This window comes from Mugil cephalus, chromosome 15, assembly GCF_022458985.1.
Source record: "Mugil cephalus isolate CIBA_MC_2020 chromosome 15, CIBA_Mcephalus_1.1, whole genome shotgun sequence".
In the NCBI taxonomy this organism is placed as follows: Eukaryota; Metazoa; Chordata; class Actinopteri; order Mugiliformes; family Mugilidae; genus Mugil; species Mugil cephalus.
The window spans coordinates 17,312,554-17,326,787 of NC_061784.1; the positions used below are offsets into that span (position 1 = coordinate 17,312,554).

Below are 14,234 nucleotides of genomic sequence, written 5' to 3' on the forward strand. Positions count from 1 at the left end.
GGCAATAAGGAAATGATAGAGAATATACCAATACACTCACTCCCTGAGACCGCGAGTGTTGTTTTAAAAAGTTGACTCTGACTGATGGGACTACATTCACTGACCCCTACACTCTCACTCACTGGATGGACGATTTGACCAAAGGCGGACACAGGGGGGGACAAATATGTCTTTATCAAATGAAGCCTCTTTAACAAGAAGTAAGTGGAACCACTGTGGAGGGTAACGTAGTAAATGCAACTTCTGCTTGGACACCCCTGAAACACACAACTACATTGCATTTGCTAGCGGTTAGCATTAGCATTAGCATTAGCATTAACGTGTAACAAGAAACCCCCAAATAATGATTCACTTAACGTAATTTGTCAAATCGTCCATCCAGTGAGTGATAGATGATTTGACAGGACTGCTCACCATGCAATGGGCAGACATTTACACGGACCTAATTGAGAAACTCAGCATCTACACAAAAGAAAAGTTGAATATAGCATGATGACATTTTGACAGGAACATTTGTGGCCCCAGCTACATTTGTGTGTTCTGTTGGATGTGTATCAACTCCAAAATCAATGAGCAGGTCAGGTATCAGTTTGCCTAAGAAATAAGTACTGGAGTTGGATCAATATTCAGTACTGAAGGCTAATCTGAAACCTAAAGGTAGGTATTTGAAGATAATAGGTGAAAAAGCTGTGTCATGAAAAAAATGTTTCATTCTTTCACTCACTTTCTGGCTCAGAAATGATAATTTTCTGATGCTAGAAATAAAAATGAAACAAACCTTAACGATCCTATCTCCTGTCTGGACACCAGCTCGCATTGCAGCTCCATCTGTGTTTGAAAGGAGAGCAGAGACTCAGAGATGTTGCTTCTACGAGTGTGTTTTTTTTAGTTTTGGTGAGTATGTGTGTGGGAGTCTTACCTTCTTTGACCAGCTGCACAAACACGGGATTGTCTCCACTTACTGTCAGCCCAAAGCCATTTTCATCTCTCTGGATTATCACGCAGCGGTGGACCAGACCTGGCGTTTGCCAACACACACACACGCAAACACATTTTATTTGATTACACACTTTAAAGGCAAAACCTGAACCAAACTGTAGATGATCCACCTTTATGGGACAAAGTTTGTGTTTTTGTTCTGAACAGTAAAGTCTTCAAGTAGCTGTTAATATTTGATATGTTTGCTTTAAAACTGCAAGTGAAAACTGTTAAAACACATAGTCTCCACACAGGAAATGACAAATCAAGATACTGAAACAGAAACAGCAGCCTTCTCTCTTAAGTAAGAACCTTCAGAGAGATTTGTTCTCTATTTGAGCTCTTATATATTAAAAAAATATCCATGACAAGTCTTAAAACTTAAAGACAACCCCGCTTTAAAGTCACAGCATGCAAATATGGTGAAGATGTTCTATATGCAGATGACACTCTTTTGTACGTAACAACAGCTGGACATCAGAAAACAGACTTGACACTAAATCCGAAACCAATTATGCAAGAGATCAAGCATGACACATTGCTCTGTACAGAATCAAAATAACCACTGATCAGGACTGAGACATGTGTTTGTTTGTCTATTAGGAAATAGTCCAACGTCCAGCTACAGAGCGCACTCCTTCTCAAATGAATCTGACCATTTACAGACCATTAGCACAAAAGAAACTTAAATATAACTAACACCAGATTGCTCAAGATGGAACTATGGATTCAATCATAATTTACACAATTAAAGCAACACCTTTAAGCTTCGGCATTTCAGGTAATCAGCAGTTACACCATGTACAGTATAGTGCATTCAACTGGCCTGTAACTTATCATAACTGGACGGAGAACGTTGAGTGAGAAAGTAGAATGCAAAACTAGCTAGACGGACGTCTGGAATACCACATTTAGAAGGATGCATGGATGGAAGGATGGATGTTAAAACAAATTGGTTGAATCAATGCTTGTTTTAAACATACAGTATGGTGGTGTATAGTATGTCTGTGGTATTTTGGCAACAGAAAACTGTGCATCAGTAATGAAGCCTGGTTTAACCTATTTACATCTATTAGCTCAGCTTGTATTCTGTTCCATTAACCATAAATAAATGAGGCAGTGGAAAATCTGAGCAGATATTGAATTAAAATGTTACCTGAAGAACACAAAATGGCCCGGATGTGCCAGGATCACAAGTATCATTACCAATTTTAATAAAACCGAATCCTCCTGACCTTCTAGAATTCCCTCTTTATATTCCTACCAACTTACTACACCTATCTGCAGGGAACATCTGGAACATCAAGAAAACTTCTTCCTGCAGCCATTGAGGAAGTTTCGTAATCCGCCTGTCCGGTTTTCCCTTTTACTTCTCCCACTTCAAAGAATTATCTGAGTGGATAATTGGTTGTCTTCTGGACTCCATGAGGAGCCTCAAGACTCCAGGGTGAACAAAAGTGCAGGAAGGATTAATGTCAACCCTGCAACCCAGGAAACCACCTCAACCACTTGTTCCTGAGCACCGACTACACACACAAAACATGTTCAGTGTTCGCTCCCTATACAGCTACTGAGGGAAACGGCTTTGGTCTGATTCATATTTAAAGAGTTTAAAGCAAATGTAGAAGTAAAAGATGACCCTCAGGAAGAAATGTTTATTCAAGGATAACCAGGGCTTAAACCTCATTTAATTAGCTGTTAATTTAACGAAGTAAATCAACCCTAATTTAACGAAGTAAATTACAATTACTTTCCAAAGTGGAAGACTCTGCAGTACATCATATCAACATATTGAAACAAGAACATTTTTAAAGTGACAAGCAAAAAGATAAGAAGAGACACAAACCTTCATCTCTTACCTGTTGGGTCAAACTCATGTTTGAGGGAGACGGGGGACTTCTCATTCTTTGGTTTCTTGTCTGTGGGGTCCTTGTTGAGAATGCTCGGGGTCCTATGGAGACATTTAGCTACGTTAAGACCTTAAAGATTAAACACTTACTAAACATACCGATACAAAGGTGATGCTGTAAACAGATACTTCCCCTGACCCCGATTTTTTTTTGTCACTGATTATGCTCCTGGATCAATGAGTGTCATTGCTATGGGGTAGTGGTCCCTGGTCTGGTCTAAGTGGGTGCTACATGTCTAAGAAACATCCACACGAATAAATGCCAGGTCCAAAAGTTTCCCAGCAGAACACTGAATTGTCACAAGATGCTCAATGTTATTTCCTTTTCCTGTCACTAGTTTTAATGTTGTGGGCGTTGCTGTGCAGGCGAGGATTATAGGTCTTTATAAGTTTTCCTTTGTCACAAATATGGTTGTGCATAAGTTAATAAGTAATAAATGAAATGTCCATATTTGATTATTAATCTAAATGGAATTGATAAGGTAGTTTACATATTGTTTGAATTATAATGGGATTTGTGTAACTTGCGATACGTGTGTCAGGGACAAAACATCAAATCAAATGTCTGTTTGACTGTCGTATATTGTGTGTGGTGACTTTGTATATTGATTGCTGTGTATTGGGTGTGCGCCGTTCACGTCATGAGCTGTGCATTGTGTTTTTATTGTTGTCACGTTGCAGTCTCGATTAATTGATATAGTGAGATCATGAACACGGTCGTTTGGTGGAGCTATTGATATGTTAATATATGTCATCAGATTGGTATTGTATGTGTAAAGACATTATTCAGCTGCAATTCTATCGTCACTCGTTGCTGTCAGGTGCTGTGGTCGCCTCTCTCACTTGCCACTGTGTTTTTGTTGTGAAGGTATTTATAATGGTGTTTCTGGATTGCATTATAAGATTTCCCTGCATGGCCCCACCAAAATTTCCAAGCCAATATCGCCACTGATAGGTGTGTATGCACATCCAGTGGATGTTCTCCAACATTTCCACCAGTTACCAGTTAGTTGTTAATGTGAGCCTACTTGGAGAAATAAACAGAATGTGCAGGTTTCAAAATGAATATTTAAATTCAGTTTTAGTCAAAATTTTATTCAAAGGTTTTGGTGAAACAAATGATTATTAATGATACAAATGATGTTGTAACCTTTATGCAAAAAATAAAAAAGTTGCAGGCGATGAGACAAACGGAGGCTAAATTTGATAAAATGACTCCTTTATCGAAGCATACATGGTGTCTGAAAGGTCAAACTGTGAATAAAAGTTCCTCCATGTACTCCCTTTTTTTTAGTATTTGTTTAACTGATTTAATTTGCATGTCCCTCACAGGAGTTTGACTTGAAGTTCATATATTAATAGCCAAGGCTCCCTCTCCTCGTCCCCCCCGCTGCGGCTCCTCCTACTCGTTCCACAAGAGGGGGTTTTGTTTGTGCTGCCGTTCCTCCTTTGGACAATGGGGGCCCTGGGCTTTTAACAATGGCTCCCACGTCAGAGCCAACTTACTATGCCGTGGCTTTGTGGGACAGATTCCCGGAAACTGAGACTAGGGGTTTTGGCCCGGGCCTCAGTTTCCTGAATGTGGGAGAAGGCTGGGAAAGAAACAGAGGAGGGGGACGGGAAGGAGGAGGAGAAAGGAGGAAGGAGGTGTCTTTGAGGGAAAACAGAGTGAACAGTCCCGTCTAAACTACCCTCATGATGGAGGAAACCAATCAAAAGCCGGGATATTAGATTCAGGCTTCAAGGAGGAGACGGAGAACCAGGAACATTTTTTGTTGAACACAAACCAGACTAAACAGGGAGAAAAGTCACAACTGTAAGTCCTGTTGAACAGCAGAGTAATAAGGTGGTAACCTTGAGATTTGAAGGCCCACTTAGGGAACCTCTTCGCTGTGGTTGGAGGAGATTAGCGTCTGATAAGACGTGGCGAGACGAGGGCAGACTGCATCCTGCTCAGTGGGTGGCAGCTCAGTAAGTGAGGGCAAGATAAGAGGGAGGAATTCAGCTTTCAGCTTCTGATATGTGCCGTCTTAAAAGTCATCTCTTTAAGGTTTGGTCAGGTGGGATCTTTGAAAACACAGGAGGAGGAGGAATTCAAGGAGGAGTCTTTATCGTAAAAATGCCTTGACACCACACACTAGAGTCTGTTTAAAATAAAATACCCATCCTATTTAACAAATATGAATTACAGGCACTAGTTAATCTATCTTTGTAATGACAGTTTATTCTAACAATTAGACCACAAACATGGAACTGCAGGACAGTATGAGTTTCAGCTTGACATCATAGGTAAAACTGGCAACTAGGGAGGTTGTTATTGGCAACAACTTCAACGATAAGTATCACGATACTTGAGTCACGATACAATATATTATTGCAATATTATGATATTGCGATATACTGCAATAGTCTACATAAATGCAGATTAAAATACAAGTTGCATACATGTAAATCAGATGACAGCAATAGTTCATTGGACAAACTGAGTCAAAAAAAACACCCAAAACATTACTTTTTCTGTTTCTTTTAAAATTGAAATATTAAGTCATTCAAAATCGATACAGTTTTGTAAGAAAAAGTATTGTGATATATTGCCATATCGACACTTTTCCCACAACTGGCAACTGTGTGCACATGCTAAGCTAGTATTAGTCAATGATATTGAATAAATCAGCCTGGTTCCACTAAGACAAAATGTCAGAACAAGTTGCTAAGTCGTCAACAGCCTCTGGAGACGCTTTACTAAGCCCACATGTTTTTTTCTAATTACCACCTGACAAAATGTCCCAGCAACAGCTTCAAAAAATTAAACAGCCATGAAATATGGCGTCTACATGGGTCAGAGATTCCTGGAATAAAACTGAAACTGTAATTCAGAGGAAATAACAGCCATACACTCGAATGCAACGCTATCAAATATAGTCACAGTTGAACTCTGCAGGCTCTCCCCTGATGTATTTTTATGCTCACAGAGGAAATGTGTTCATGCCCATGCGAAAAGTTCCCTGATTAAAGGTCAGTGTTCGGAGTCATCCAGGCTTTCTCTACTTGCTTTACTGCGCAGCTCTCAAAGGAGGACAAAAGAAAACACGCACCGATCCACTTGGGCCTCAGATGCCAAAAATACCAGACAATCCCTCTGGGATGATAAGAGCAAAGGGCCAGAGGACTGGAAGTCCAACCAGAACAAAGCTCAAACTCCAAATATAGCTGAGCTAGTCGTCTATTATGAAAGCAGCAACTTTTACAAAAAACACGGTATCATTTGTGACTTTAACCGATTCCTGATCTCAACCTCCTGCAAGTCCGGTGATGCAGCTGTTTCTTCTCTTTAAAGCCGACTTAGATCAATACACGTCAAGTCATGCAAACAAATCCAGATGTTCTTGTTGCAGGAACGCAACAAGAACTCAACAAGAACGCAGACATGGCGTTTATCGTTTAATTGCTCCAAATTATCTAACCACAAAAATGTATCCATCCATCCATCATCCTGCAGAGGGCTGCACAGAGCGGGAGCATATTACCAGCTGGAATTGGGCAACAGGTGGGTTACACCCTGGACAGGTCCCCAGTCTATCACAGGGCTAGCTAAGAGAGACAAATCATTCGTGTGCACACCCATGGACACTTTAGAATCACTAATTAACCTGACATGCTTGTCTCTGGCAGGGACAGGGTAGACATGTAAACTCCTGCAATACTTGTATGTAAACTGAGTTGCAGGTCTTATCTCTTGAACGTCCCTTGCTTGGTGTCCTAAACTAAGAAACCACTATCAAATTATTATTAGGACACTTTATCTAACCTCACACTGAGACAACTTGACTAAAATGTCTGTATATCTCATGTCTGTATATAAATGCTTGTATATCTCACGTAGATTGGACTGTACATTTTTTATAATTCTTTTCATCTTGGGACTCTTAGACAAAACAATTTCCTTGTAGAGATCAGTAAAGACTGCATCAACTGGTTCTACGTTTGAGAGCTCGTATAACTGATGGAAATATACATAAAAATAGTCAGGAAGCAGTTAGACTAAGGCTTAGACCAAGTTTCATACAAATAAGAGCTTAATTTACTTATTTGAAAGCAACAATTCAGTGTTCTGCTGGGGAAATTTTGGACCTGGCATTCGTGTGGATGTTACTCAGACATGTAACACCCACCTAGACCAGACAAGGCACCCCCACCCCACAGTAATGACACTCAGGAGGATGCACCCTGACATGGGGACACACAAAAACGGTTTAGGAACAACTAAATATATATTATATATATATGAAGAACTTCAAATTCACTAAACTGATCAAGTATCTGTGGGATGATTCACAGAGGCCCCTCCCCTTAAAGGCCCCCACTAACAACATCACTAACAACATGTTGCCAGGATAATTTGGAGGCACAGGTGAAACCTACACAATATTAAGAAGGTTGTTATAATGTGGTACTTCTTAGCTAATTAGACTAAACAAAAAAACATTAACCGTACTTGTAGTTCCCAGGGAACTGTCTATCTTAATCAGGGGAGGGATTAAGCAGAGACCCACTAAATATTTTTGTGTTCTATATTAAACCTAGTGCTATTTATAAATATACATTATTATTACCATTTTGTGTTCAATATTAAGCTATCGTTGATGCGGTAAACAAAATTTAAATATATATATAAAAAAATGTCTAATCAACCAAAGATTTTGCGAGCCCCCGCTGCAGTACCTCCGCGGACCCCTAGGGGTCGCATACCCCCTGTTGAAGATCTACGATCTTAATGAAGGAACCTGTCATGCAGCAGTGTGACTCACTGGTGTGTTTGTAATGATTCCTACTGACAATAATAAGTAGGAACAATACAGTACAGATCTATTCTTTTGTATGTTTATACTGTTCCTCTCTCTTGGTTAGACTTATGAAGTTTATTGCATCAAACACTTAAACAAATTACTCATATGGGTGAGCATGTGTGGCAAAATAAATATTCTGGCTCTGCCTTTTCACAGAAACATTTTTACACAAACACCCTAAGTCACTGAGAGTCTCAGATGCAGCTGTAAGGATGTGTAATCACGTGTTTACACAGCGATCTGTAATTTAAATAAATGTTGCACTTGGAGGCTGGAGCTGACCCAGAGTCATTCATCAGTAGATAACTGTAAATTATTTCTCCTGAGCATTCATTTAGCGCGAGGCAGTGGTGTTTGGCGATGAATACGCACAATGATTTAACACAGACTAATGAAAATACTTTACTTTTAGCAAAGCTATTAAATGTTCTGGATTCTTTTATTTTTACTTCAGGAGTGCTACAAGTCTTAAATCCTGGAGGCTTTTGAATTCTGTAACCAGTGTTCTTACTAAATTAAACTGTTTCAGAGTAGACACTGCTAGTTTGTCGCACTTCTTCTTTATGTTGAGCTGCCATCGTCCTCCACAGTAACACAATTCTGGCTGCTAACAAGGAGGGAGCCTGTGTTTTTCTCAGTTAGTTATGATAGATTACTGAAGCTAAAGGTGCGATAAGGCAACTCCAGGTCATTGTGACTTGGAAAAAGAATTAATCACGATGCCAATTAATTTGTTTATTAATTTCCTAGTCCTATATGAAGGCAAAATTCTAACAAATCTCAAATTGTGTTCGGTGTCCATGCTTTATTCGACTTATTTAAGCTGTGCTGTATGTACAGTGGGCTCTGTCTGGTTGGTAGACATCTTGCACTTATGTGTCACCAGAAGCAGTGTCAGTCAGGAAAAGGGCCGGAGGCCGACTGGACATTGTTGAACAGTGATGTCACCACTTCCTGTCGGGGGCCGAGGGTGGTGGTGGTGGTGGTGGTGGTGGTGGGATATGGGAGGTCAGTGGGCAGGAAAACACACAGATCAGCGAAACTGTGCGACAAAGGGCAAAAGAGCGGTTTGAGAGCATGCAGACGTTCAGGTTTATCGTGCATCCCAGTTTGGGGGCTTCACTCTTAAAGTAAATGTGAGTTTAACGCGCTCTCATGCAGTGTGTCCTGCACCTGAGTGAGAATAGTTGGCAGTAGCCTGTATAACGTGGATCATTCAAATGGGGGGAAACAGGAGGCTCCGCTATTAGCTGGGAAGCTACAATCCCTCGTACAGATCCGGTCTGTCGCCTCTAGATAATCGTTTTGTGAATATTTACATCGGTGCAATAAATACAGAAGTTGAGAGGTGCGTCTGAAAATAGACAGCACGGAAACATCAGTGAGTCAGCTCCTTCGTGTTTGTACTCCTGTAACAATAAATTTAAACCCACCTGGACCTGCCACCAGTAATCGTCCTGGGTAATCTGATCACGTTCAAGTGTGCACATTTAAGAGATGCACCTCCCCATCCACCCTCACCCCACAGGAAAAAAAAAAAAAAGCAAAAGAGTGATCAGACACGCTTCTCAAATTGGACAAAAAGAACTAAAAGTGAAGCATGCACAGCTTCTGTAGGGCGAGCAGGGTGGATCAGATCTGAGAGGAAACCAACCTATAAACTGTGAATGATGTTTATAACAGACGATCTGCAATAATTCCACTGTTTGCTTTTGTGTTCTCTGTCAAATAAATGCGACTATTAGTCCGTTTCAGTTTCTTTCCTCGTCGGGGGGGGGGGCTATTTTTAGCAATGTTTCCGAGTTTAAATAAAACCCAAACGGCGAGAAACTTTTCCTTCGCAGACCCAAAAAGTCTACTGTTTCCACCCGTCCGGCAGAGAACAGCGCTCCTCATTCAGATGCTCTGAGAACCAACAGGACGTGTTCTCGGGGAAAGGAGGATCATTTGAGGCGACGTCCCATCTGGACAGTAAAATATGAGAAGTGTTAGGGAGAAAAACTTCGCAGGCTGCTCAAACTGAATTCTTTTCACTGAGGAACACTTGAACATCGTCCAAGATGTGACCTAACCGCTGCTGGGGTTGGCACAAACGTTGCCAGGCAACACCCTTTTTTTGTGTGTGTGTGTGTGTGTGTGTGTAGTACAGGGTTCATAATAACCTAAAAGTTCACAGATGAGTGTGTTATTTTGCTAATGAAGCTACATAAATGTGAGTGTGAAGATTATAGATTTATATGACGATTAGACGGCGGTCGTCACATTTATAGTAAGAACCGTACAATTTATAATATATGTATATATATATACATATAATAAGGACAATAAACATGTTTTTCTGTAGTTTAAAGCCACTTTTATGGTTCTGTGTCTGTTGTCGCCGCTCAGTTTTAAGTACGTCGACACACTCAACACAGCTGACTAGAGTTTTACTGGTATCTGTAAATGTGATATATTGTAGATCACAGGTGTCAAACATAAGGCCCGCTGGCCAAAAGTGGGCCAGTAGAGGGTCAAATCTGGCCCGCAGTGTGAATTTGAAAGTGAAGTGCGAAAACTACATAAAAGACTGCAATTTTTTTCAACGAAAATAACTGCTTTTCCTAATTTGTGAACTGTTTTAGTGAAAGAAGTGGACAGAACACAACAGTGAGACCCAGAACCAAACAGCAGACAGTGATGAGCCTAACTTACACTTTTTTTTTATAAATTTCATTTAGTTTTTTTTTGGAAGGATAGTTTATTAAATGTAAACATTCTCCTAATTTACTCAAGCCTAGAGGCCATAGGTCTTCAATGGGGGTCCGCGACCCCTAGGGGGTCCACGGAGGTACTGCAGGGTGGGGTCACAAATCTTTGGTTGATTAGACATTCCTTATATATTTTTTTATTTTCTTAAAATACACATTAACATGAATCCAGCATATTTCAGTAATGGGATAGGGGATAGCTTAATACCGAATGCCAAATGATAATAATAATAATAATGTATATTTATAAATAGCACTAGGCCGAGTTTAATATAAAGAACATATAATAGGCAGGGGGTCCGTACTTTACCTCTCCATGAGTTTTGGGGTCCGCTGGTGTGTACCAGCATAAACCAAATTGAGGTCTAATTTAACTGACAAATGAATTTATGAAGTGACAAGAGCCGAGATGTGTTCAGTGTGGTTGATGTAATGTCATGTACATGCGTGTCAGCAAATCAGCAGTTGATGTAATTTGATCCATTATTCATCATTTAAACATTAAAATAAACAAAAGAGGTTATTTGAGATTCAAAACTGACAAGTCATGTATTGAATGGGAGTACAAATAATTTTCCCATATGGCTGTTATTGCTCATCTGCTAATCCAGCCAGTTGATAAGCTAATTTCTTCTTTATTAAAAAACAATGGATTTGCCAGGTTGTGGCTTTTATATCACTGACTGTATGTAGCTAAACTCATCAGCTTACTGCTGTGAAAACTAATCAACTGTTGCTCATCATACATACATAATGATTTATGGAAAATTCTGGAAAACAAACGGTTAGTAGGTAAATCCTGTTAAGAACAGGCTAGTCGTCATCCCTGCCTCCACTCTTCATGCTAAGCTAAGTGGACCATGACACAGTCTTGTCCTCTTAGTGTTCAGCTACAGCTACAGAGAGAAACGGCAACACTGCAGCTAAATCATGTGTGAAATCCATTTTCACTTTAACGCCGTGTTTCAGACTGTATACGACCTTTATGTGGAATTTGTAACGGAGGCACAGAACAGGCTCGTTGTTGCAAAAAAAAAAAAAATGGTTCAAATCTCTCTTGAGGCTAAAGGTCAATAAATCAAATGACTTTCCAAAGCAGTCATGTGTGCTTTTATTTTGGCGTCCGGTCAAAAGAAAGCTGGGTTACTTACAGTGATCAGCCATAACTTAATGACCACCTGCCTGATATTGTGCAAGTTAAAACAACCCTGACCAGTCGAGGCAAGTACAAGACTGGGGCTCTGATGGCGCGCTGTGGTATCTGGTGACAACACATGAACAGCAGATCTTTTAAGTCGATAGGTTGGGGCCCGCATGGACTAGACTTGTTTGTCCCAAACACCCAAGAGAAGCTGGACTAGATTGAGATATGGGCAATCCTCATCATAGTGTTTCTTAGAAAGCATGTACATGGCTTAGGTAGGTGGTTCGTGTCAAAGAACCACTTACGCATCAGACCAGACCACCTTCTCCCACGTCTCCACGCTACTATTCAAATGCTCACCCGCCCTCTTCTCTTGGATCGGACATTGACCAATGCTTTCCTTTTCCTTCCTTGGTTCCCTTTTTATAGATACTGGCCGCTGCGAACTGGGAACACCTCAACGAGAGACACTCTAACCCAGTCGACTACACGTCAGAGTTTGGCCTCAAGTCCATTTTTCCTGCTTCCAATGTCAACTCTGAGAACAAAATGTTCACTTATATGTGTAACCCACTGCCAGGAGCCAATGATAACGGGATAATTAGTGTTATCCACTTCACTGGTTGTAATGTTATGGTTGACTGGTGTGTTTCGGACAGAATATGAGTCACAATGTAACCTCCAACGCTTCTGCTGAACTACTAATTAGGGTTCAAAATCAGTGTCAGCAGTGAAACATTCACAGTCGAGTGGCCCCCTCATAGTTTCCAGGATATTACTTTTCCTCTTGCAAAATGTCACTGAGCGACATGGGGCACATCTGCATCCTGACCTAAAGGTAACAATACAAAAATATACAGGAAACTCGAAAACAAGTCAATATTTTACGTAAAATATAATAGTTTATATTTTTTCTCAGCAAGACGCCCCCTGCTGGTTCAATTGGTTTCCCCATATTCAACAATCTCTGCCTTATCTGTTTCCGTTTTACAAGAGGGAATATCACCGCGAACTCCATTTAGAAATCAGCCCATTTAAAGCTTATTGTATTTATTAGCTATACGTAGAAGATGTAAGATTACTAACAATCTCGCAGCAATTAGTGAAGATATATAATTAATTCGGCGTGTATAAAGTAGATCTAACAGCTTTTAATGTCTTAAAAATGAAGTTTTAAACTTTATCTCAGCGCGGTTAAAAGGCTAATTTCAAGAAGCGTCTTGTGGATGGAAAGCTGTTAGAGCTGTAAATATAAAGTAAAACTTATTAGAAGCTGAGTGGCATTTGCTCAATAACTGAACTGCCGAATTAATCAGGTGACAAAACTAAATGGAAGACAGAAAATATGACTTGTGCTAGTCGTGTCTATTTCCCCAGAAAGTTAAGATAAGCTTAAATGTGTTGATTTCTTAATTGAGTCTGGTGTGTTGTCTTGCCATTCATAAACATCTGAAAAAAAGAAGCTTCTCGTTTGCACATGGGCAGCTTTTAAAGTGCAATTAAGAGAATTAAAAGAGCAATTATCTTACCTGTCAGTGAGTGTTGACTGTGGGCCACTCATTGGGCTTCCCGTGTGAGTTTCCCAGGACTTCACCCAAATAACATTTTCATAAAAACGTCAGAATAAAAAGTTTATATTGTGTTGTCCATATTCCAAACCGCCGTTACATCCAGGACGAATAGTAAAAAATAATTTTTATTAACATGTAAAAGATGATAGCAGACGACAAACATGTGTAGTACAAGCGATGATAGAAAAAAAAAAAAGAAAAAGAAAGAATCCGAGAGAAATGAAGGAATCCTGCTCCTGCTGGTTTCCTCTGGGTGTGAATGTGTGTCAGTGAGTAGCCTGCATCAGAGGACACATCTGGAAAACCTCAGAGAACACTTTCACATTCTCAAATCACCTCCGACTTCAAGAAGAGAGAGATTCTCTTATTTATTTTTTCCTGGGATACGCTTCCATGGTGACACTCCGGACTATTCCTGGTGTCCGGGAAAGAATTGCGTCAAACTCTGGCTGCCAGTCCCTGAAACTTCGTCCTCTCCTTTATTTCCGCAGAGTTCCGATTATTTCTGTCGCATCCTCCCGAGACTCCGTTCGCTCTAATGTTCACTAATTTGTGCAGGCAGGGGTTGATTGTTGGTCCACTGTGTGATGCAAATGGTAAAAGGAAATGCTTTGTGCCCCCTCCCCAAAAAGAAAAAAAAAAAAGTTACCAAAAAAAAAAAGAGGAGAAAAACCCACCTTCCATCCCGTTGCATTCACGGGCCCCTCGTAATTTGCCAAACTACCGAATCCGAAACCGCTTCTTTAACTTTAATGTGCAGTTACAGAAAAACCCTTCCGCGCACACAAGATAATATTATTTTAAACTAATAAAGAGTCTATTCTTGTACATACTGAACGTTTAAAAGATAAACGTGTGCGGATATTATGCAGAGCAGACCATCAACTTCATGTTTCAGCTCTGATTCACTTGTTTCTTCATAAAATAGTATATTTGCACAGTCACCAATCTAAAACAGGACATAATTATAGTTAACTACCCTTATAAATTAAATCTAAGCTCTAAAATCGGACTAAACAATTCTGATTTTAGTTG

General features: G+C 40.1%; 1 protein-coding gene across 2 annotated transcripts in view; it reads right to left on the bottom strand.

Moving 5' to 3' along the window:
* Positions 1-13,915, bottom strand: part of LOC125021192 (rho guanine nucleotide exchange factor 12-like) — a 34,646-nt gene extending 20,731 nt beyond the window's left edge. For both annotated transcript variants that reach the window (XM_047607150.1, XM_047607149.1), the window contains exons 1-4: positions 13,158-13,915; positions 2,838-2,929; positions 920-1,018; positions 779-828 (exon numbers count right to left, since the gene is read on the bottom strand). In XM_047607150.1, coding sequence (XP_047463106.1) covers positions 779-828; positions 920-1,018; positions 2,838-2,929; positions 13,158-13,189 — 273 coding nt within the window. In that variant the 5' untranslated portion in view covers positions 13,190-13,915. The remainder of the gene's footprint in view (positions 1-778; positions 829-919; positions 1,019-2,837; positions 2,930-13,157) is intronic.
* Between the last annotated feature and the right edge of the window lie 319 nt (positions 13,916-14,234).